The sequence below is a fragment of the Pocillopora verrucosa genome, chromosome 2 (assembly GCF_036669915.1).
Source record: "Pocillopora verrucosa isolate sample1 chromosome 2, ASM3666991v2, whole genome shotgun sequence".
In the NCBI taxonomy this organism is placed as follows: Eukaryota; Metazoa; Cnidaria; class Anthozoa; order Scleractinia; family Pocilloporidae; genus Pocillopora; species Pocillopora verrucosa.
Window position 1 is genome coordinate 3,673,269 of NC_089313.1, and position 25,690 is coordinate 3,698,958.

General features: G+C 38.0%; 1 protein-coding gene across 1 annotated transcript; it reads right to left on the minus strand.

The window, feature by feature from the left end:
* Positions 1 to 345: 345 nt before the first annotated feature.
* Positions 346 to 25,566, minus strand: LOC131773254 (probable ATP-dependent RNA helicase DDX60). The gene is made up of 37 exons (XM_066162662.1): positions 25,498 to 25,566; positions 23,719 to 23,888; positions 22,561 to 22,955; positions 21,988 to 22,095; positions 21,401 to 21,529; positions 21,129 to 21,287; positions 20,447 to 20,618; positions 17,464 to 17,613; positions 17,044 to 17,164; positions 16,306 to 16,421; positions 16,015 to 16,193; positions 15,660 to 15,708; positions 15,087 to 15,281; positions 14,597 to 14,790; positions 14,008 to 14,136; positions 13,433 to 13,582; positions 12,409 to 12,528; positions 12,107 to 12,202; positions 11,363 to 11,478; positions 11,153 to 11,238; positions 10,657 to 10,799; positions 9,416 to 9,520; positions 9,208 to 9,330; positions 8,725 to 8,900; positions 7,791 to 7,973; positions 7,341 to 7,446; positions 6,871 to 7,023; positions 6,448 to 6,552; positions 5,768 to 5,968; positions 5,341 to 5,445; positions 4,918 to 5,062; positions 3,898 to 4,007; positions 3,382 to 3,535; positions 2,745 to 2,971; positions 2,116 to 2,249; positions 1,786 to 1,848; positions 346 to 1,370 (listed from the first exon to the last, which is right to left on the minus strand). The coding sequence occupies exons 1-37, from the start codon at positions 25,542 to 25,544 to the stop codon at positions 1,253 to 1,255; spliced, it is 5,232 nt and encodes a 1,743-aa protein (XP_066018759.1). The 5' UTR covers positions 25,545 to 25,566; the 3' UTR covers positions 346 to 1,252.
* Positions 25,567 to 25,690: the final 124 nt, after the last annotated feature.

Genomic DNA, 25,690 nt, shown 5'->3' on the forward strand with positions numbered 1-25,690 from the left:
TATCTATCTTAACTGCAGTAGCGCAGCTTGAGAAATAAAAACGGAAAAGCAATTAAAAATTTCTACTTATCTATGCAAGGTTGGCGTGGAAACTATCGTATGAAAAGCAATTAAAGTTACGGGTAGAAACTCAGCTGCTAACTACCATGAGAACCAATTTTTCCAGAAAGACCATTAACACTTATATTTACCTAAAAGAAACCAGTAATAAATAACAAAAGTGCCGACGTGCAGGTGCATAATGAAAGCGAGTAACAAAAAAATCTATTCCAAAAGCCAATGTGGTTTTTTTTTTAAATATATATATATACATTTTTTGAATGAAAGAAATTGAATGAACTCGAATAAATTGGAAATGGTTAAATGTGAAAGTTTACGAATAAATGTACTCTGAACAACCACATGGAAATCAGTAAATTTTCCGGTAACACATTTATCAAAAGCTAAAAAAGTAAAAGACTATTTAATCTGCGAACCTTTCATATTTTTTAACTACATATGCATGCGAAAGACTGATCTTTCATTTATTTATTATCAGTGACGGATTTTTAGAGAAAACGTTGAGATTCTTAGACCTTTTGAGTAGCATAGGAGTCGGCGGCTCAAGATCAGTTTTAGAAAGAACTCTGTATACTACTTTCTATACGATGATAATTATTTTCGACATCATGTCGTGAAGCTTTCTGACAGCATTTTTGTGGTTTAGTGACTGAAGTCACACGGCAGCACAGAAGCCGAGCTCCGAGCAGGGGATGGTGTGACTAAAAGTCACCTCTCGCTGTGACCGTGGTAGGAACTGAGCTGTAGCTCACCCGACCGCGACAGGATCCAAATGACTCACTTTTTGTTTCGCGACCATGATACAACGCAATGAGAGTGCACACACCGCCTAGCGTCGGATAATGGTGTCAGATCGGGCATGATATAGGCGCCACAAAGCAGTTATTGCCCTTTTTTTTCTTATTTAATCGTATACAACGGAGTGACGTTGATGATAAACATTTAATCGTTTAATGGAAAATCATAACGGATCTGTTGTCCTTGCCATTGCGTAGCATTCACAGAATAACCGGAAGTTAGTGATTTAAAACATTGTGGATTTTCCCGAGGAAATAAGTCATAAACAAATAGAGAATAATACATGGGCGCACGTAGATAAGGAATTTCTCTTCGAGTGTTTAACTCAATAGCTCACTAGTGAGCGCAGCGAAACGAGTCAGATGTCGAGTTGAACACGAGAATTCGCAACTTCCTATGCCTCATATTTAAACGCCTCTTTGAATTTCTCCCCGTACTCCTGTGCCAGCTGTTTAAAAGCCAAAACTACATTATCAGTTTCAGGATAGACACTGAGCTCTTCCAGTGAACAACTGCAAAAAAGAAAATATAAACATGTCATTTTCCTGGTAACTTAATCAAACAACAGTAATTGTGAAGTGTCACTGAATTGTGTACATTACTAATGATATAAAAGCTGCGCTTTCTTTCAAATTGCGAGGCTTTGTGGTAAAGGAAAATTAGTTTACAGCCCACAATACGTACTGAAATTTAAAATCATACTTGGAAATAAATCTGCAGAGTGTAATTCCTGCACTAAAAAGGGAAAAAACTAAAGCTTTGGTGGCTGGCAACGTCTTTTTTTAATGTGGAATAGATGTATGAACAAGCTATAATGAGGAAAACTTAATATAGAAGCACATTTGTTCAATACCCTGGACAGTGTTCCATCACAATACAGTCACCTTTTTGACCCCAGCGTGTTCTCTAAAAATTAACAAGAATTACCTGATTGACTTGATAGTCAGGTAAAACTCCTTGAGAGCATCGAAGACATCGCCAGCTTGCATTCTGTGAAATCAGTGCACATGGTCAAACTCAAAAGCAATGTTTTCAAGATTCAAAGAGATCTGGAAATGAAAAAACTACCTAGCAAGAGGAGAGTACCTTAAACAAAATTGACAACTTTTTTGTAATCTAACAATTTCACGTGAGGAAATTTAAAAATAAGATTAACTAAAAGAAAAAGAACGGTTCAAATGGGGGAAGACTGATGCTTATTTACAAGATGCTTTTTTTTCCAGCACATTGAATAAAAAAACTTTGTTACTCTCTTACCCGTTTTCTTTCTCAATGACTTTGGGGGATCCATGCTTGAAAAAATCCAAAGCATAAGCATTCAGGGGTAGGGTATTCTTGACTGGGAGAATGGGTACAAGATTCATGTCAGTGTAGATATCTTGACGAATGATCTAAACAACACAAAAAAATATTGAGGGTCATCTAATTTCGTTGTAAATCAAAAGTTAACAAGGATCAATGAATTCCTTTTTTAGCTCTTGAAAAAGCGAAATACCATAGATGATACCTTTCAAGGCAGAGTGTCACCAATTAGCCTAATACCGCTTTCACATCAAAGCTTATACATGTTCTAAAACTATTTTTGTTTCAAACACGGTTTTAAACAGTTTTCTTCATAGAGGCTGCTAAAACCAGTGTTCTACTTCAAGTCTGGGACGTTGAAAATACAAGTTAGTGATTTCTTGAAACCTAGCTATGGAAAATTCAGTTTTTCATTTCCCTGTATCTGATTTTCATTCAATTAAACCCGGTCTAATTAAACACGTTTTGCTGGTGGAAATGGGGTATATTGTAGATTGTGGAGACATTTTGTCCTGATAGTCTGCTTAGAAAGAGCCCCCGAAGAGAGACACCCAAAGGTGACAAACGAGAGGATCATTTTTCACCGTGAGTAGATATTTAAGTGGCTCTTCCTCGCATTCATCCTCGTCACTGTTAACCTCATCTTCACTTTGGTCATCTGTTCTTTGGCTTGAAGGATGTAATTGGAATTCTGTATTTCCTGATAACGCAGCGAAAGAGGAACAAGCCGAATACTGAATAGAAGAGTTCGCAAGGACTTTGATCATATCGTTCTCGTCAATGTTATCAGTGCTGGCTTTTTTGGGAAATTCTGCAATAGAAATAATTAACTGTATTCGCTGAATAATACAGGCATTTTGAGTTGTACTTATTTTTAATCTATAGGAGGACAGACGCACTGATAAAATCACCATTTGCTTTTTTTTTTATTATATGAAAGAAACAATACAGATTCCAAAGTCTCCGTACTTCTGTTGAGTAAAAGATCATAGATGAGGTCACATTGTGGCCAGGACATCAGTGACTCTCGATAGACTGCACTTCGTGTGCTACATTTTTCTTCTAACCACACTTCGACCTCATCTGTGATTTATTACTGAGCAGACTCACGGCAAAATGGAATCTCTTTATCAAAGTGACATTTTCTCAGAAGATACGTTTCAATTTACTGTGCAAGCATCAAAATTTTGCAAAAAAGAATACGCATTTAGTAATTCTTACCTATTCCTGATAAAGGGAGTTTGTTATCCTCTCCTCTGTCTTTTTCCAACCACTTAGCCACTGTGGCAAGGTACTGACTGAACACATCGGTGACTTGACGGTTGTAGCTTTTGACTGCCTTGACAAATTCATTCGGGAGATCCTCCAAAATTACCTGCGTTTAGTCCAAAATCCAAACGTTACCATGGTTTGTACACTTAGGAAGCCTAGCAGTCACACGCTATAACATTTATTTTGACGTGCGGGAGGGAAATTCATTAGTTTTGGTAAAACTGGTTTCAGTTTTTTCCAGTGCATTGTATATCCTGCATTAAGTTCACGACCACCTTCCAAGACTTCAAATGAAACTTTTAAAGAAGCGCATTCTAGAGCACTTTTTTTTGAACGTGGGTAAGTACAAAATAACGTACCGAAACTAAACTCGTTTTCAAGATGAGCCCCTCCTCAATTCGTGCTTTACAACACACCAATTCTTAGAACAGATCAATAAATCATCCAAGGGAAGGATATGCTTACTTTTGAAGAAGATGGAGTCCTCAGCATGATAGAAGGATGAACATAAGTTCTTCCAAATAAGTGGCTCAGAACAAGCACCATTTTCCTCATAACATCTTCGGAAAATTTACCTGTCACAGTCAAAAAACATAATTAACGCAAATTGAAACGCGAAGTATGGATGCAAAGTTTGCCAAAGAGAAATACGCCGGCGTTAACAATAGAGTTAAAAAAGACTCCAGAAAAAAATCAGAGGCGTAGTGGCCTGACGGTTAACGCACTAGACTTTGGGTAAAGAGGTCTGGGTTCGACACCTGGCTGGGTCATAGTGTTGTGTTCTTGGACAAGACGTTTTATCTTCACAATACTTCTCTCCCCCGAGAGTATATCTGATTAGCGGGGAACTGTCGGGGAAGCTGCGAATTAGCTGTAGCAGATAGACATTCCATCCAGAGAGGATTAGTAATCATTCTACACACTTTATATATACAAATCCGAAATAAAGTGTGGCACCTTGTAGGCCAATCGAGAGCAGACTTAACCTACCAACCAACGTAAAGAGGTCCCTTAAAGCCAGGCGACCTTACTCCCTAATACGTTTCCCGGGCCTCCTTTGTTACCCCATCGCTCTAAGCTAGAGGCAAACGATACAACATCTCATTTTATTTGTTGTTAGAGGCCGCTTCACGTTATAAGGTACATACAACATTTGCCAATAAAACGTCAAATATGCATAATTTTTAAGTTCAGAGAAGAACTATAGTTGTGAAAGGTAAGCAGCAAGGGCGAAAGAAGACTACAGTTTGGACTAAAAAACGACTAGGCAGGACAGCTGATCGAGAAATATTACAGTTGAGAGAAAAAAACCCTTCGATTTCTCAAGTTAGAGACGTTTTCCCCTTTTTTTATGATTTTACAAACAATCATTTGCCAAGGAATCGTTTTCCCTGAGTATCTGGAAAGTGTGTTCCTTCCAAAAAGCTCTGAAAAAGTGTCATTGAGCTAATCAATCGTCCAGTTTGAAGGGAGCCATGGGCTTACCGTTTGTCCCTGGCTGACACAGCTTGTGGAAGAGACCACATTGTAGAAAACTGACTAGGGCATAATTGGAAGGTTCATGGTAGTGAAGATGAGTTGCCAGTCCGGCCATTTCCTGTGGAGCTCCGGTTTTTTTGTTTATAAGAGACTGGAAATGAACGAGTAATTAAAGGCATCGGTTGTAAATCTATTCGTGCAGGCTTTCGACTAGCCTTAAAATTCCACTTACTAGATGTTGATTTGTCACGTAGCGTGATCAAATTATGGTGTGCTAAGCACACTAAACTCTGGAAAGTCCTCTCCCTACTCTTGTGAGAGATCGCAACTCACTAAATATACAGAAAGGATAATACTGTGCAGGCAAAACGTTGCCAGTGACTCTTGTATCAACTAGAGATATAAAAAACCTGTGGCCGTACCACTCACCAATCTGATTAAAAGTTCAACGCTGAAGAGGAAATGTAGCTTGATCTGGGTTTCCATTTGCGGGTACTTTCGGCGAATAAAAGGATGAGACAGCAATACTAGGGCCTAAAAAAGAGATGTGCGAGCGCACCTTATACTCTTAACATTGTAAACACACGTAAAATCGTAATTGTGAATTATCTTGTCTTAATTTGATTATGAAGTATATGTATTCAATTAGGTTGGGAGTATCGCCTGCGCAAAACAATGACGCAGCAGAAACTTATTTTTACATAGTTGAGCAATATCGGCAAGAATAAGCTTTAGTCAAGCGTGAGTCGAGTGCAAAGGGCACAATTACTACCTGAAGGTAACTCATCTTATCTTACACTGTCTATTAAAAAAAAAGGAAACCATTAAAAATTCATTCAAAAGAGTCCTTCGAAACCTTAGTGAGGGCATCTTTCTTGTCATCTGCCTGGGTTGTCATCAGAAGCAGCCGCAGAACCAGTGAGACAGTGATGGGGAAGTTGCCGACAAGCTTTGGGATATTTGCAGTCATGAGGCGTTGGATTTTACGGTAAGGAATTCCAAAGAAAATGACATTTCCCACGGGATCAAAACCTCTCCGACCCGCCCTGCCAGACATCTGAAAATGACAAATAAAGCCCTGGGTTCACACTCGTGGTATTATTACAGCTATTACGGAAAAGATTGTTCAGTGACACGTGTAAGATGTCAAAAATTATCCTTCAAGCATTTGATACATACATGTGTATTGGACGCTATGAAGCTTATTTACCACATGTGTAAAGGGAACATCGTTATGCAGGGGTTTCAAAAACGTTTCCCATAAACGACTCTCGATGGCATAACAGGCGGCTGTGATGAACACGAGAGCCTACTCGTAGACTAAACAGACAACGGTGAGAGGTTTTATAGGCAGCGGTAGACCGACGGTAATCGACTTTCATTGAAATCCCTACGTTATGCTATCCAGGGAATGAAAGAGATACATCGAATGAACAATTTACAAAATCGCCAACAATCATGGAAACGTTTCACCACAGAAATTTTGAACAGCGAGAACTGACTATGAGTTAAGTTAGATATGTCCCACTTAATTACCTGCCGGTACTGTAATGAATTTAAGTAGGGCGAGTCTCCAGCAAACACGACTGTCTTACAAGGCATGTGAATACCAAGAGCCAACGTTGAAGTTGAATTAACCACCTGAAAAGGTAAATAAATACTGTAATGCGATGTACTAGATTTCAAAATGTGTGCCCAATCGCATGATCGGTTCTTAAAGGTTTGCCTGCATATAAATTTCCTACCAAAAAGCCTAATCAAACTCTTAGGATGATACCATGAGCAGATACGAGGGAAACACCCCTCTTAATAAGGATCATCGTTTATACTCACCCTTAAGGTGTAAATCTTCATTTGGAATCATACTTTTCGTCAAAATATTCAAAATCAAAATGCTTTTGCGAGTACACCTAAATATGTGTCTATTTAACTGTTTACATACTATTAACGGAATCTTACCTGAAGGTATTTGCCTCTGAACAACATTTCCACTACGGAGCGCTTTTTGGCATTACATCCACCATGATGAAAGCTAATTCCTCGTTTTAGAGCGCGCTTGAATAACGATTTGTCAGAGATGAACCAGATTCTTTTTGTTATCTCTTCGTAACCCTACAAATGAATTAAATCAATCAATTCGCATTTTATCTGATTGTCTTCATAATGCCTCTTTTGATAAGTGCATCAGAAATAATTGCTTTTTTCAAATGTGTTCAGTGGCATTTAGCCCTTGCAAGAGGACATCTTTGTTTGGCTACCGCCAACATTTCATAATAATAATATGGAGTTGTTCCATTGTTCCAAAAAAACAGCATTTTAGTTTGCGATTTAAAGAAGTAAACTCAAAACCCGATCTTCTGAGTAAAAAAATGAAAAAAAGTGGCAAAACACCAGTTTTGTTATCGAAACAACATTCCTTTGCTTCCTACCTCTTTTCCAATCCCAAATGTAAATGCCAATGAGCACTCTGGTAGAATCTCATCCACGACTGAAATAGAACCACTCTCATCTTGCTCATCCGATTGGCTGTTTAATCTGCTTGGAGAGCAGTTATATCTCGTAAAAGCAATAGGAAAAAAGCAAACGACAACAACAACAACAACAACAAAGCCCTCGGTATTACCACGTATTACCACGCCGTCGGGTCAATATTCCTCCATACGGCCCTCACGCTCGGTTAATAAGAAGTTAATATACAACAACTCAAGCTCTGCTACAGAAGAACCCCTGAACTTAAAAAGATACCTTGAAAAACCGTCTAAATAAAAGAATGAACAATAAATGTACGAAAAGGAAAAAGGCAAGTCACAAAGGTTGTACACAACTGTAGTTTCACGATCATAAGTTGAACAAGGCAGAAAAATCACTGAACTGACTACCTTTTCTCTTTTTCTTTCTGTAATTCATCTCTTTTTCTCTGTAACTTTTTTTCAGCTTTTTCTTGCCTCTTCTGTGCAAGTCTTGATTCTTTTGTGTCGGCCTCTCTTCGCATAATTACTTCCTTGTTTTCTAGTTTCTGAGCATAACTGAGGGCCAAAACTTCGCAGAGTCTACGATCATCACTATGAAGAAGAATTACACATATCTTGACATTGACCTTTGGATTTTCTTCACGGATATTCGTTCATTTACCCTTTACACCGTAACATCAGTACGCATATTCTCCCTTCTGTTCTTTAGACATTTCCTTAGATGCTGATAAGGAGAATTTGTTTGCCAATCAAAGGGTTCCTTCCTTAGCGACTATTTCCTTTACGCTCATGACCTTAGTATGTGATTCAAGAGTGATATTTTGAGGAGAAATTAGATGATAGTCACTCTTAGGATTTTAAGAGTTAATGAAATGTTATCCAAGATAGATGGAAGCCCCACAAAACAAAATAACAAAAAATACAACATTAGGAGAGCCTGGAAGGTAGCGGTTGAAAGCAAAATAGTCACAGCAATGCTCAATGTTTCAAAAGCTGACGCTCATCCAGTCGACCTGTAGGCCTGACAATAACCAACAGTTAAATTTAACATACAGTTACGATCCACACTAGAAACGATTGCATCGTGGCGCAGACATCAATATTTCATGATCAATGTACTTTACCACGATGAATAATTATGGACTTGTTGAAATAATTGCGGGAAAATTTAGGTTTCCGTCGTTCATTTAACACGTTCCCTATTCTCATCACTTGTCTTCTTGATATTGAATTCAGTTGATATTGTAAGGAGAAATTCTCTCTCGGTCACTCATGGGTGTTAAAGGGTTGAGTAAGATCTAGTGTTGTTCATTAAAGTTGACTCTTAATAATTCTCATTTACCTAAATACCAAGGCAGGCAGTTTCTCCTGGGCTTTGAGTTCGTTGATAAGTTTTTCAAAAGTTTTCTTTATGAATGGTTTACCATACGAAGTCATTCTCTGTTCACCCCATTGTTCTTCAGTTGACGAATGAATTTCCAAAAAAACTGAGTTCAAAGAATTAATAACTGACTGAACCTAAGAAAACAAAAACAACGATCAATACACAATACAACTAGAGCCTGTATCCTACAAAGTGCGTGTTTCGTTTTTATTGTTTGTTAAAAAATTTATTTGCATTTGTTTTTGAGCATGGTTATGCGATGCGAAACAAAAAAAGAAAGACTGTCAATAAATGAATAAGAAATATTTAAAGCTGCGGATTGATAATTGGAAATGAGAGACATCAATGCAGTTTTGAAAGCTAATCAAGCAGTAATGAAAATAAAGCCTGAAAAATGCAGGCATGTACAGGATATGAACCCCACGACCCCTACGTTTTTACCTTTGTCAACTCTGTGCTGTCTGCCCAAGACTTGAACTCCCTCTTCAGGTCTCTCTCGTATTGCCGAGCATGACGCTTTTGGATCAATTTATTTTCCAGGAAATATGTTTCAGGACAAAGATGCTGCCGAGAGAAATTTTACTCACATTAACCATTGTTTCTCAACCGGCATTTACAAGATTGAAATATTAATGAAAAATGCGCTGACCTGGAGTGATTCACAGTCTGGCCACACACTAACCATAGTGTCATACAACTGCAGAGACTCTTTTGGTGTAAGTGCCATATCACCTGGAAAACCATTTTCTAAAAGCTGTTTGTGTAAGAAAAATAGCTTGTGAGACTCTTGGGTAAGTACCTCGAATTAAAGGGAGGGTAGCGTAAGGGTTACAAATCCATGGATTTTGCCATATATCGGACTAGCTTTTGCCTAGCTTTTCGTCTAAACCCTCAGAACTTGACAAATAGATTCCATGTTGCCATGCGTCTACTCAATCATGGATCACAGATGACGTCAAAATGTGGTAAGAACAAAAAGTACCACACGAGGTGCAGCCGAGTTTGCTCTTGATATGCTTACCACATTTTGTCGTCTACTGTGATCTACGGCTGTACAGAGGCATCGCAGCATAGAATTTATTTGAGCGACATGTCGGTGATGGTGACGTCATTTATGGGTCTGTCCTCCCCGTGTATAATTTTCCCCGTGTATAGTTTTCCCCGTGTATAGTCCTCCGCAAGTATATTCATCTTAGCATATGAACTAAAACCTGATTCCATTCTTTAATTAGTGTACGTGCTATTGTTAACTCTATCGCATCTTGGGACTGACATCATGCACCAAACCGTTTGGAAGACAGCAACTGAAATCTGCAGTGCGACTCAAGTATTCCCAAAGCTAAATTTGTTGACTAATCACAGCTGATAAGTTCTAGACATGCAAATTGTATTCTGGTCGTTGATAACCTGGGCACTGTAAGTACATGTCGCGAAAGACAATAGCATTCTGCGCGATGAAGAAGAAAACTATGCACTGTTATGAGAATTGAATCGAGATCGAAGGCAAACGAATAAACGGATGGTAAAAGAAAGAACACATTACTTAAATTATTTTAGAAGCATTATAAACAAAAGAATAAAATATCACAGGTGTAATAATGCAGTTTCCACCTGTAGACTGAGGGAAAATCAATGAAATCGCGATTATTTTCATCGGTGAATTGCAACGTTATGGTTCACTTTGGTTGTTGTCTTATGTCACTAACAGTAAACTGATAAAATCTTGAATAAAGGGGGTAACCTTCTACAGAAACTGTGGTGCTGCGTCAGTGGTAGTATAACAAGATAATTTGTTTCTACCAACTGAGGTGATAATGTAAATTGGCCACTGTAAAGAGTTTCTAAAGCTTACAAATCTTGAATGTACTAAAGAAGAATCAAACGCCTAACCTGTTTGAAACCTAGCTGGGCACATGGATGAAGTCTCACGAACTCCTTGCTGTCGCTGTCGTTGTTCACATGTTGTCCTTCGTTATTAGGACTTGGAAGGAAAATGCTCTTCTCCAGATCGGAGTATCTTTCTTCAAATTGAACTTAAAAAATAGGCAAGGAATCAGAAGAAATCAATGAAAAAATAAGAATAAGTAGAGATAAGTTCCGCAGTAAAAACTGATATGGTGTGTCACTATAAAAGAAAGAAAATTTTCGACTTTATGCTTAACAAGAAGTAGTATACCTTCGCGAACCGTCGTGTCGCAAATATCTCCCGAAAAAAAAAATAAAAAAATAAAAAGAAATAGCTCTGAGTTCAAAGGCCGTCTTGAAAGAAAGTCTATCAACAGCATTATCGATATTAAACTGTTTTGTTTCCGCGAAATAAGAGGAGTAAATAAAAAATAGGTGAAAAAGCACTCAAGGATAAGCATTTCAAAGTATTGTTTCCCACCTAATCTGATCCGATATGACTCCCTCAGAGTTTCATTGTTTTTCCTGTCCTGCTCTTCATGAAAGTCTTGGGCGGCTTGCAGCCAGCTGTACGTAAGAGAATGAATGCTTTTAACCTCTGTTATCAAAAAGAAAGTCATAGCAAATATGATACTTCTAGTAGTACAACAGAAGCCTTCAGGAGAAAAACTGATATCTCTTCAATTCTTACAGTATTAGATCCTCTGGATTTCCAATGGTTGCTGATAGCGCCAGGAAGGGACAGCGAATCAAAAGAAGGAGATGCTCCCACACTTCAGCTCCAGTTTCTGAACCAATACAGTGAACCTATGTAGAGCGTCACAGAATTTACTTCAGTCTGACTTATTTCCCTTAAATTATACACTTGCGGATAAGGGTTAAAATAGATAACTTAATATCAATTAATCAATCAATTATTTATTTTAACACGTCTCGTCGAGGAGCTAATAATTCGTTCAAAATAAGAATCTGTATAAATAAGATCTAAACTTATTAGAGCTAACATATAATATCACACCATCTTAAAAAACTCAGTAAGCATACAACAACTAGCAATAAATACGTAAAATATAAAAAAGCTAAATCCTAAACCAAAAAATCTATAAGATAGCTAAAAACGTGACGAGAAGACTATAAGACACGTTCTAAAAGCTACAATCTTACAATTTACTTTTAAAGTCATTTACATCCCTTGAGAGACATACTTGAGAGGGCAAACTGTTCCATGACTTAGTTAATGAAACTGCAACTCATAATGAAACAACATTCTTTTTAAAAAACGAAGTACGAAGGAAACAGACATGTAGGAAGAAGCCTATAATAGCTTTTTCAATAAACTCATTTACTTAGCTGAACAAACAAGCTCAGCGAAACTGCATGTTCAACAAACGTTCACTTGTTGGCGTGGCAACAGAAGGATATGATGCTCTTTTACCTCATCAAAAATAACGTATTTTACGTTCTTCGTCCAATGCTGTCTGTGCGGAGAGAGAAAGAGGATCTCCAAACACTGGGGGACTGTAACAAGAATCTGTAGGTAAAATGGCAAACAGAAAGGTACTTTTGAAATCTCATTCTGTATTAGGATTAAATTTTAAAAGTATTTACCCAACAATTGTAAGTTTCTAAGCCAGTGAGATCTGAGGCATTTTATCATACTTTTGCAAAAAAGATGAGTTGATCCAAGGAAAACGAAAGTTACTAAGCCTACCGATTTTCAAATTAATTTCGAGTTACCTGAGAATTTAGTGCGTTGTGACAATAGTCCCTCGTAAAAACACCGAACACTGATCTACCACCAGGCATCGTTTTTGTAAACCGCGCATAAATTGTAGCAACGACTTGATTGACCAAAGCCTTAAGGGACAGTAAGAATTGATTAGTGATCATAATGATACAGTAAATAAAATAAGACAACAATATTGTCTTGCTGTTTCTTTAAATTATTCTACATGGGTTCAAAACTTAAATGGGATTTTATTGACTCTTACACGGTTATTCGAAACTTGACCAAGGTGAGAAATGAATAAATTTGAAAGTTTATCAAAATGTTGGCTTCATAGGGCTCTTTTGTGACATGCATTGATGATGATCAAAACTAAATAAGGATAGCTTTTCTACAACACATGTACATACGAGTGGATGTTATTCAACTCAACAAACCAGACAAATTTTGGCTGAGATTTAGGTGAGAATTTGGACTTTGAAGCACGTTCAGATGAAGTGGGCCCTTCAGCCATTGAAGGGGAAGCATGAACCAGGAATCATATAAAGTTTCCCTTCACAAATAAAATGTATAAAGAAAATCATGCCGCTGACCGCGTTTTGAAACTCCAATGAGTTACCTCGCCTCGTCACCTTGTATTCGAATGTGCTAAACTGCGGAGGCCACATTCTGAATCTCGCTTACCAACATGGCCACTTACGTTCACTCCACTGTTGGCTCTCTCTGTTATATGTACAACTAAAAAACATTGTCTCAGCGACTACCACACAGCATATATCGGTGAAAGGCGGTTTTGCGTAAGTGGCCAAGTTATTAAGTCGTTTTTCGCCTATGGTCGAATTTTAAAGACAACTCTAAAGGGCAAGGTCATTCAATTGTACATTCTTTGGACTCTCAAACTTTGGTGAGTGGAACATTTCTATATGTTTAATCAAATGGTTTTTTAGCACACTTTTCCTTGAACCCTGCCAAGATACATAACTAGGCCGGGATAGTCTCCTTACAGAAAGAAAACGTCAGGGAATGCCACTTTACCTTTGTCGGTGCGACATAGACCACTACACTATCATCGTCTTGCCTCAGAACTTTCTCCATGCAGTAGTGGGAGGCGTAAGTCTTTCCTGAAGAAGTTGGTGCTACTATCACAGCTGATTCATTGTTATCGACAGCATCGAGAAGTTCGCGCTTCGAAATGAATAAAAGACACTTCGGCGTTAACGTAGAAAATTTCCTAAGCTTGCACAAAGTGATACCGAAAAAACCGCCACGGAAGGGCACTTACCATAACTTTTATAACTATTATGACCATATTTTTTTATTACGTATGGAAAAAGGATTTATATTCATGACCGGAACTAGCGTGACTGTCTAGCGTTACAACCGGATATCACATTTAGTATTCATATGATTGACAAGTGAAATTGTAATAGGAGACAGAAGAATATTGTGAAAGAAGGAGGTTTTTGAGGACAAACAACGCAAACAACACGAGGATCGTGAGGCCAGTTATTTTGTAATTTTTCGTTTCATTTTCGTTATTAAACCCGGGAATTGTCAGTACATCGTGAGTGCTTTTGTGTGCCGTACAACTTCGGAACATTCATGCATACCTGCCATGTATCCGGGATAAAATGTTCAACCCGAGAGTCCGGATCAGTTCTCTCTTCCCGTTTCAACAAATTCCCCATGTATTCAAGTTGGAATCTGGTGCTTGTAGTGTGAACAAAAAGCCGTTCCTTCTAGGTTCAAAAGACATTTTACCTCATTTTACCTCTCTTACCTCATTGGTCTCTAACAATATCTTTGGACAAAAGGATATCTTTAAAAAAAATGATTTTATATTATTATCAACAGTTAAGAACTATGTCACGGTAAGCATGTAAGCAAATTTTGTTTGATAATCCTTAACATGTTCATTCACATGTCACATGTCTCCCGCCATAGGCTTCTTTCCTGTAATTTACTTTATTGCAGTTCATCTCCGATGATCATTTCTTGACTAGTAACTTTTATTGTTTTTTAACTGTAATCTCGAACGACATATAGTGTATAACGGTGTCTATGAGATTCGAGATTCTTTAAGAGTCTTTCTTCTTTAGAGTCGTTTGAATTATAATGAGAGTAAGACTGTAAAGACTACATTTGAGCAAGATTCGCATGCAAACTTTGAATAGTTTATATGAAATGGTATATATTTACCTTTCTTTCATGATCTTGTGGCATCTCATAAAACAAAGGAACAAGGTCGTCAAATCCCAACTTTCGCATTATTTTGGCTAGTTTCTTTCTGTCGTTATCATTCAGAAACCTTGATAACTCTTGAGAAATTTTGTGGACACTTTCCATCAAAAGTACAGTATATTTCACATCATTAGATTCTGGGTCAGCATCTCCTAGTGAAAAAAAAAAATGGTAATTTGTTAAACTGCAGTGCAACTTTAATATCCTTGTCGCGCGAATGCGCTCTTAGATTTTTTACTTTTGAAATTCCATCCTTGTTCTCCCAAGAGAGCTTTTTCAACGCGTTTAAAGTCGCAGGTAAATTTATTTCTAGAATCGAAGGGATTTACATGAAAAAACGAGTTCCGATCCCAGAAAACTGACTTGGAACACCAACATGCATAAGGCCGCCTTCCCAATTTACCTACCGTAATGTCTTGTGAAAACACTTTGTTTTACTAAGACTTACTTGTCTGTTTCCAGGCTTCAAAGCAACTGTCGACTTTTGTCATGAGTGCGTGAAGACGAAGTTTCGGAGATTTACAAACTGACAGATAGTTATCAACTAATTCAAGAGCATTGCTGAAGTCATCTCTCTTCAGACATTTTTTGATGTCCATCATAATGGTATCCCAATTTGTTTGATCTTTCGATTCCGCTTTCTCTGTTAAAAAAAAAGTAAATTTCAATCCTTTTTATTGAAATCAACGTCTTGATCATGTTAGTTACAAAACAAGCATCCCTTGCAAGAGCACAGGTATTTTGTACTCAGGATATTTAACCTCGTATATCCAGGGCACAGAGGCACGGTTTTCATTTAATTACCATGGAGGCCAGAATTTGCTCTCTTCCGTAATTTTGTATTGTCGCAAATTTCAGTAAACTTGAGAAGATCAGTTCCTTACTTGTCATCTTATCACGCTTGCTCCTTACTTATGGCACATAGAAGTAATACAGCGAAACAGTTACGAAACGCATGAAAGTGATGATATTTCATGGACATGATCCTTTTCAGAGGTACAACTATATGTAAACGACTTACTGGTAATTTTTTTAAGATTTTCCTCTTTTATTTCCAAAGCCTTTTTGCCCTGTAAAAAAATCAAAAGTGAGTGTGTTTCTTAAGACAAGTTCGGAAAACACCTTTCTCGGACTGGAATTTCGAAGTGATTGTCGGGTAGACTCTTCAAATATATCTAATTAAATTGGCTACTCTACATTCCCAGGGAGGGTGAATATCAGTTTCCCTCTAACAAAAAAATTAACAAAACAAAACACAAACAAACAAATGAGAAAAAAAATCATGCAATACACCCAAAATGTCTCATATCTTATTCGAATAAAACGTCCCAACAGTGTTCAAAAATATTGTTATGAAGGACTAAAAACAAACTAACCTGTTTACTTTCCTTTCTTCCTCCTTTTTTCTTCTTTGACCCTGGCTCTTGGACAACGATGACTTTTTGTTGATCAGTGCCATCAACCAGTGAATTGCCGTAGAATCTTTGAAAGCGAATATATTTCTGCTTAGCTCGAAAATACTGTTTCTTTTGACAAAGATCTTTTGGAGGTTTTTCTGAAAAGAGATGTATTGACAACATAATTTAAAGATGTGCTGTGATTTCATACAGTGAAAACAGTTATTTGCTGGTTAACTTTCAATATCAATAAACTTGGAGGTATTTTACCGGTTATAGATTTCTTTGTTCTGTCGTAATCATCAGAAAGAGGCTTAAGAGAATGCCAGTGGTATCGTTCATCAAATTCTCGGCCAACATTAAGTATCTCGTCATCACTCATTTCTCTGCGGTGCATGAACAAACCAAGCATTAAATAATATCCCCAAAACAAACAAACAAACAAACAAACAAAAAACAAACAAACAAACTGCATAATAAAATAAAACAGCAATCGTTTTCAGGGTTTCTGTTGAGTTCACTTGACTAAACTCATCAATTCAGTTAGTCTTGCATCCTCTCGGAATATTTGGAAACTTGTTGAACTCGTAGTTGATAATAAAAGGGAAAAGTTTCTGAAGCTCGACAAATTTCTTGTCGTTGCATTTTTCGAGCTTGACCGTACATAAATTAGCATTCCAATTGTATTTATATTTAGGACAAATAGAAACACTCAATCAATGAATAAGTCATAATTTGTGGAAACAACAACAACAACAATTGTACATTGACAGTAACGCCCAACATAACCAGCAGCATCACTGGTCTAGTCTCTAATGTTTCGCGGCTTTGAAAACTGCGCATCTCGTTTAACTTTGTTAAAATGCAGTCGCAAGCCACACGAACTGCGAGTTTAATGGACACAAATGGACAAGGACGAGTCGCGCAGACTCAACAAGTTCCCCCAACGAGGAAAAACCAAGCATAAAGCCACATGAAAGACAAGGCGTTAGCTTTTTATTATCTTACTCTGACATGGCGTTAATTTCTTTCCGAATTCCTCCAGCATAGTCATTCACAAGATCACTTTGCACCTCAGTAAGTCGCCTAAGCTTCATGGTGGAGTCTGCATCAGAACGCACAACCGAAACTGTTGAGGCAGAAAAAAAATGAGCCCCTAAATGTTTTCAGTCCTAGTAAGACTTTTTAAAGACTTTTTTGTCTCTTACGTGCAACACTGTGAAAAAAAGTAATGTAGTAATTGAAGTAAACAAGGTTAAACCATGTTTCCATGATCGAAAGAAGAGTAAAGAAGGAAAATTCACAAGCCATGTCAAATGAAACGAAAAACAAACCCTTCAATTAGAGAATGTAGATATAAATTAAGTAAAGGAGATATAAATTAGTAAATTGATTTGCACACAGGAATTTGTTGGAAACATTTCTCACCAACTGCCGCATGAAAATCTGCCAAATCCTCGGCAAAGGGAAAAAACTCGGCCTCAAGAGAATGGGATCCGCATGACCTGTTTACAACATCTACAACATTTTGCCACGCATCTTCTACTTCTCTAATGATATCTCCTGGTAGATTGAGTCCTAATACCAATACAAAATGATTATGAAGAAGATATAACTACAGGTGTAGTTAAATTTGGATAGTTACAAGCTATTGCACGCATACAGCTCAGTGAAAACTGTAGATATGATAAACACGGCTGTAGCTAACGTGTACCTGTGTGCTCTCCCACCAAAGTAAGTAAGTAGAAAAACAACATAATGAACAAGAACGACAAATATATCCAAACAAAACATAACAAAACAATAAATCTAACGGTCCTAACAGTCCTAAAGAATTCTATTTCTCCATCAGGAAATTCCATTTCAACTGGAATTTTTATTAACAGTGCGTGTAATGAAAACAAAACGTTTATCGTACTGAACTGCACCATGATACAGTCTTTTTTTTTATAATTCTTGCTTCTGGCCGTTAACCTTTTCTGATAGAATCGACCAGTTTTCTTAAGCCGGCTTACTGCTCAACAGCAATTCCTTTATTTTCGCTTTATTTTCAACATGCGGCGCCAGCGACTGGCAGGCGTGCGAGGATTCACACTGAAATAACAGAACAACCTCCGTTTTTCATAAAATTGTAAATTACAATCACTGAACTTGAAAACAATCCGAAGATTCATAAAAAATATCACTCACTCCGAAGCGTTCGGAGTTTAAAGGTGTTCAAATGCTTTTTCTGTTATGGCGTGAGACTGGGGACAAAATCGATCATTACATCTCATGTCGTGTGTTTTTTCCGTGTGAAGCGACAAAAAGTGCCGGCGACTGACGAAATTACAAGTAAACACGAAAATGGAATAACACCTAAAGAACAATTTTCTTTTAAGTTTCAAGACAATTTGAAGATTCAAAATAAATATGCGAAATGCGAAAGTTGCACACCACAAAAATTGATAAATATGCCTGAAATGAAATTCGATTTTGTTTTATATAATAAGCTCAGTTATGCACGCATTCTGATTGGTTCTCACTTATGATCTATTGGAGGACAGACGCATAGATGACGTCATCATTAAAACTTTTTCTCTCTGTTATTCTAAAATGGCGGAAAGTTTTGAAAATTTAGACGATATTTTAGCTGACTGGGTGAACGAAGATTTCGAAAAAAGTCTTGTCGAGGCTGTGGACAGTTAGATAAACAGGAGAAAGAAAGAAAATCACGTTTCTCTGTCGAAAACGACTTGACAAAACTATTTGAGCAGTCGCAGTCGAACGCGACTAAAAGAAACACAAAATGGGTAGTGAATTATTTCAAGGTAAGAAGCCATTGCTTTGCTTCGAAATTAATGAACTCAATAAGCAAAAGTTGTCTGAGATTGATTTATTTGAAAAAAAAAATTCTTTTCTCAATGTCAAAATAATTGTTTACACAGATTGGTGTCAGGAAAGAAAAAACACAACACCACTTCTTAAAATGAACAGTAAGGAATTAGACCAAAACCTAGCAAGATTTTATGTGGAAGCCAGAACAAAAAAAGGCGAAGAGTACAGTCGTTCAGCTCTTCTCGGTTTTCGCAATTCCATTGACACCTAAACAACAACGGTGTTACAGTGAAAATATCAAAAAACCAAGTATTTCAAAACAGCAACAAAATTCTCGACGCCAAGCTCAGAATCAACCGCCGCGCTGGCAAAGAAAATATTCAAAATAAGCCAGTTATTGTACCATCTGACCTTGCCAAAATTCGAGCCAGCCCTTTCCACAGTCTAGTGCTACACTCATGCAAAGTTCGAACCGAATGGCCTCCAACGTTTCGATGTCGACCGCAACCGAAGACTTTCCGAGTGGCTTTTTTAACTCCTGCAATATTCAGGGCAACGTCCAGGTGTTTTTCGGCTTACAGAGCCGCTCTGATGACAAAAAGTGACTTGATTTTTTGCGGCATTTTGTAATCAGATTTGCTGATTACGCAGTTTTGATTCAGCTTTCAAAGCGATTATCTCTTCCAGGACAAGCGAAGCTCGATTCAAATTTGACAGTGGCGTGATTCTTTGAACCAATCACAATTCTTTGCTAAGCGTAGCAACCAATCAGTTCGCTTCATTTTGTATAGACAATAGATTACGTCAAAAGCTACTTTCGTGTTTGTCAAAGTGGGGAAATTTGAAATAAAAAGGCTTTTTTCCGTATATTTTAATTCTTTATAATATAAAACAAATAGATTCCAAGTTGCCGTGCGTCTGTTCAGTAATAGATCACAGAGGACGTCAAAATATGGTAAGAACATCAGTGACACACTCGGCTGCGCCTCGTGTGCCACTTTTATGTTCTTACCACATTTTGACGTCCTCTGTGATCTATTACTGAACAGACGCACGGCAACTTGGAATCTGTTTGTTAACTTGATTATACATTGCCTAGCACGTGACCAAAATCTACCCAGGCGTAAATCCAAAATGACGGTGACAGTCTGGGCTTAGTTATACCACTCAAAACTCGTTTCCATTTGTCTTATTTGATAAAGAGAGAATCGTTAATGTTTTCATTAATACAGTATTGCCTTGATTTTCCAATATTTACAATGATAGACGGTAAATTTCACTTTTCACCCACATTTACTACCAAATTTTTCTTTTGAACCAGAAACAAAAATAATATATGTTTGAAACACATGACATCATCCACCTTGTCAAATGTAATAGCATGATCATTTCAATTGTAATGCCTTCTTATCCCAACGTTACTTTGTTTCTTTGCTACATTATTAGTGAACACTGAACTACTGCTCGTACTCTAAATATGACAATCAACCACAAAATTCCCTAAACCAGATTACATTAAACACAATCCAAAAAATCATGTAAGTCATCTGTCAATTCACGAGTTTGCTCACAGAGCACTTTGATTATAACCCACCTTCAACGCCTTTTGACCTTTGTTGCAAGACAGCGGAAAAGACAGTATGGACCAGACGCCCATCCATTAAATCTGCTACTGACTTAAAAAAGTCATTGCCTGTTTGGTCTCTATTTGCATCCCCCTGCACATCTTGTACTGTCTTTAAAATCTCACATAAACACGAATGGATCTGTCAGCAGGTAATAAATGCATCACGCGTTTGAGTGCTGGGTGATTTTTTTTTTTTTTTTTAAAAGTTGTAAGCTTTACAAAAATGCGAAGCAACGAGACGTAGCTCCTTTCAACGTAAATCCTCTCTAGGGCAAAACTGCAGAATAGATGAACACATTTCCAAAACGAAAATGGAGGTATGAAGTGCAAAAGGAATTTTAATAACTAAGCCTTGCTTATTCATACACTGCAGGAAGAGATAGACCACCTCCTTTATACCGAATTCTTTAGAAAATTCTTCACCTCCAGGATTTCCCTAATTCGTCGAGGCTCGGTTACCGCTATCAATATGGACGTCAATAGGAAATAAAAGAGGTAGCTAACCGTGTTTTGTCGCTTCATGCCTATAATGTATATCATGCATTGTTGTCTGGAAAACGATGCAGTCGAAGTTGCACATCTCCGTTTAAGACAGTGTCGATTGCGAGAGAGTCCACAGCACGATAATTTGTTACATAACCTTACTGACCTCGTTGAAGGGAAAGACGTTACCATCCTTTGCTCTGCAGAATTCATTCAACAACTTCTCGTCTATGAAGTGAGCTCTACACTTCAACGGCAGTTTGTTCAGTAATACAATGTGAAGCAAGAAAAGCTTCATTTTGTCCTCTGCAGTTTTCATCGTTTTCTGTGAGCGTAGTGGAAAGATAGACTTCAGTATCATTCCGTGAGTAACATTTTTGAATAGACAGTTATTTAGAAATTTCTTAATTGCTCTTAATGTGTCCCTTCCGTACGTACCTTGGTGTTTCTAGAGTCTTTGACAGCTTTAAAAAGGATCAGGGCACACCCAAGGACGGCGGCAACCTGTCGACAGCCGCCTTGTGGAGGACGCTGAAGAGCTTTGCGAACTTCTGCTTGCACATCAATCTGAGGTACGTTCACGTGTTAAAGTAAGAAAATAAATAAATCAATACCAACTGGTTAATCACCAGCAAACGACAATATCAAGAACAACCACAATCCTACTTACATAAGCGCTTCCTTCCCCCAAATTGTGTGAAATTAATTTTTCAGAGTTCAAATCCGATTACTGTTACCCGGTCATGGTCAAATCTGCATGCAATCATGTGTGCAAAATGAGAAGTAACATTTAGAGACAAGTGCTTCTCAAAATTTCTTTGAGGATCCAAACTTTCAATTTGGAATAAAATATTTGATTATTTGAAAAACAGGAAAATTGATTTTGCGTTGCTTGGCATCGATTCAATTGAGCATTCAGCAAGAAGACTTTCCAAAATGAATATTTCATGAGAGACTGTTAAGTTATGATTGTATTTTAGATAAAACCTTAATGGTGCACTTTTATTGTGTCGTATATCACCCACCAGAGCATCTCGGGGAAAAGTCTCCGACCATCTCGGAGAGGATTTATATGCCTGATCCTGCCAGCCACTCACTAGAAATTGCCATGTTTTCCATATTGGCTGTTCAAACTAAAAAACCAATCAATGTAATTAAACACTTTTGTAAAACTTAGTTCTATTACCAATAAAGGGGATGTTTCTGTGCAAAAAAGTACTTATTCATATTTCATACACATTGCAACTGATTCCAAATGAAGGTAGTGAGAGGGAAAAGCAGCCTTAAGGGTTTATCGTCAACTGGGTATAATTAATCTGAGACCATATTAACTAAAATGGTCAATTACACTGAGGAAAATATCACGAGGTCCCAACGAACAGGAAGCAAGCAGACGTGGGTGTGTGGGGGAGAAGTCAGTGGCCATGTCAAGTTTTCCTTCAGTTTTGCAACTACTTTTTTAACTGGGAAATATGAGTTTCCTCGACCAGTCACGCATCTAAAGGTAAATCAAAGCAATAGCAGTGAATTGAAAAGTGGATCAGTCTAGTCCTACGCCTCTTGATAATTTGTTAGTTTCCGGTAAGAATTGTTTTTACCTTCGTAAAGTAGTTTTTGTGAATAGTCGAGGAATCGATGTAAAATCCCATCACTGTGGTCGCAGTTATCTGGATGCCCGAAATAAAAACACAATTCAATCCATGTGCAAGGCAATGAAACAAGAGACAGCGGAAAAAATATTCCATCTTTTCTTTTAGGTTGCCATGCTTCCAAGGAATGTTTTCAGCATCTGTCAACAGCAAGAACGCAGGAACTTCGTCATTAACGTAATCATTCCACTCCTGTCCCCAGAAATCCACCATTGAAGTTTTCACAACAAAATCTGTGTTATGCTGGAGATGAAGAATAAGAGCTTCTCGAGCGAGCAGCAAGGACGGGTTACTTCTCCACATAATTTCCATTTCTCTAAGAAAGACGATGTGGAAAACGCCACCTTGAAAGGAACAACCACCATTCATAAGATGAAAAATTTGAGTGGATTATAATAACGGGAAATAACCTTTCATCAGTTGTAGTGACGTCGCCTCCTTGCACTGTCGCCCCAATTTTCGTCGCCCCCATAAAAATTCCGTCGCCCTGAAGTATGCATTCGTCGCCCCTAACTGTTGACTTAAGTTTAATAGAGGAACCATATTTCTGGGCGACGGAACTTCATTGGGGGGCGACGGTGCTTCTTTGGGGGCGACGGAACTCGGGGCGATCAAGTAAGGGGGGTCACGTCACCTGTTATCCCATTCATCGTATTCATCAATTTGTTATACAATACACCACTGGGAAAACTCATGAAAAACAACATACGGGACCCGAGTACATTTCCAATCCTCATTAGTGAAAATAGTTATGACGTCATTGAGCACTTCAATAGGGCTGTTTGTGTTTGTTCTGAAGAGTAAAGAAAGCTCCTCCACTAGGGAATAACAACATGCCAACGCAAGGACGAAAACTTCATACGACTTAGAGTTAAGCGAGTAATTCCTTGCAAGTGAAAAAGAAAACCAGAGGAAACTAAACGGTGACTTCAACATATGATTGTAATTCTTGAAAATTAACAGCATCATCTGACTTCCTCGCCGCGCTTATTCTACTTTCATTTTATAAGAACCAAAATGTAGTTTGAGTTTGAGGTGAAGATAACCCATATGTGCATTCTTATGAAAACTGCCCTGTTAGAAGCGTTCAGCCATCTTTGCACTAACCTTTCTCTGTAAACTTTTGCAAAAATCGCTCCGTTAAGTATGTTAGATGCAGAAACTGTCCCCCGTTATTCCAGTCCAAGCTTTTCTCACCAACAATTTCTAACAGCAAGGAATCGCCGTCAATCAGGAAAATCTCCGCGTCTGCAAAGTCTGTCAGGATGTTGACAAACCTGTTGAGCAGAAAAGGGATACTTAGTACTTCTTCCTCAAGGAAACATTTTTTCGTTCTCAAAATATTAAATGCTTGTTCCAAGATTAGGTGGATTTTAAGTTTTAGGTCGCTGAATGCAGCTGCAACTCAAACTCTAAATTTCTTACTATCAGAATTACGAAAAATTTTCGATTGATTCATTCCTGGGTGCTTGTAATTCTCTATTTAAATTCGTCATTTCATAAATTTTCACGTGCCTTATCAATTCTCTTTCCATCTACTTTTTCTTCCTCCCTTACTGCCCCACCTCTTTCAATGTAGAAAATACCTATGGGGTATATTTGAAATGTATAAACAATAACAAGACCAAAACGCAACACATCAGCGTCCTTCTTCATCTTCGCATCCATCACACGTCAAGAACTCCATACCTTTTTCACAGTTTCTCAGACTTCGTCGTTTATTTAGTGACGAATCTGATTTTTCCGAAAAATCAGAGGCAAATGTGCCAGTTTTTCGATAAACGTGGCTATCCTGTTTCTGTCGTTCAGGTGGGCGACCATCGCCCCCAACAAATTGATCGACAGTCAGCATTACAAACGGCTGAGAAGGAAAAGACTGACCGCATTCCATTCACTCTCATATTTCGCCCTCACAACCACGCGGATAAATCTATCATTCTTAAAAACTCTAAATGACTCAAAAACGATTCAGAGACTGACACTATCGTTTCGAAACCCCCACTAATTTCATTCAAACGTGACAAAAACATAGGCAACTTTTTGGTCAGAAATTCATTTCAAACCCATTACCAATCTGGAACTTTCAAACGCGCTCGCTCACGATGCAAAACTTGTCCTTTCATTCATAACGTAGAGAAAATATCGGGACCTAAGAGATCCATTAACATCACCGATCAATTTATGTGTACCTCCGCCAATGTCATTGACTGCATAACTTGCACTTGTTGCAATAAGCTATACATTGGTGAAACAGGAAGACGACTAGGTGACCGATTCCGAGAACACCTACGCGACGTGGAAAGAAATAACAAGGACGCATCCAAACCGGTCGCTAGACACTTTAATCTCCCTAATCATTTTAAACAACATATGGTAATTTGCGGCCTTTCCTTACATCTAGGCAGTTCGGAAAGCCGCAAAACACTAGAGCAAAAATTTATCTTCCAAATCGGCACTCTCAATCCCCACGGTATCAACGAGCGCTTTTCATTCAACTAATTTATTCTTGTTTTCTCGTCACAATACTCCCACCAATAACGTAGCTCCACTTTCTGCATATAAACACACACACAACCCGCAATTACTCCAATTGCTCTGACGAAGGGCTAACACTCGAAACGTCAGCTTTTTTCCTCTTTACGGTGGCCAATTTACGTTTTCAACCTAGTTGTTAACACTAAATTACCTACAACAACGTCCTTAACCGAGAAGACTAGAATGTATAACCATTTGCAGATGTCATGACAAAGGCTGCACATTCTCCTCAGATATTTTAAGGCTCTGAGTGTTGGTTCGGTCTGGGGCTCGAACCCTCAACCTCCCGCATGGAAGTACAGCGTTTTACGACGATAAACTGACCAATCGCGGTCTGATCTGTATCCTTACCTCGTATTCACTCTTTGGCCATAAAAACTCTCTCTGACCCAACGCATAACATGAGGTTCTTCTGGTCCTTCACCTATAACGATCAAATAGACTGGTACAAAATCTTATCGATAGTTAAAGCATCCTTTCTGTCGAGTTTCTTAAGTTTGAAGTACAGGGTCCACAATGACAGCTTCTCCACTTACATCGTTCA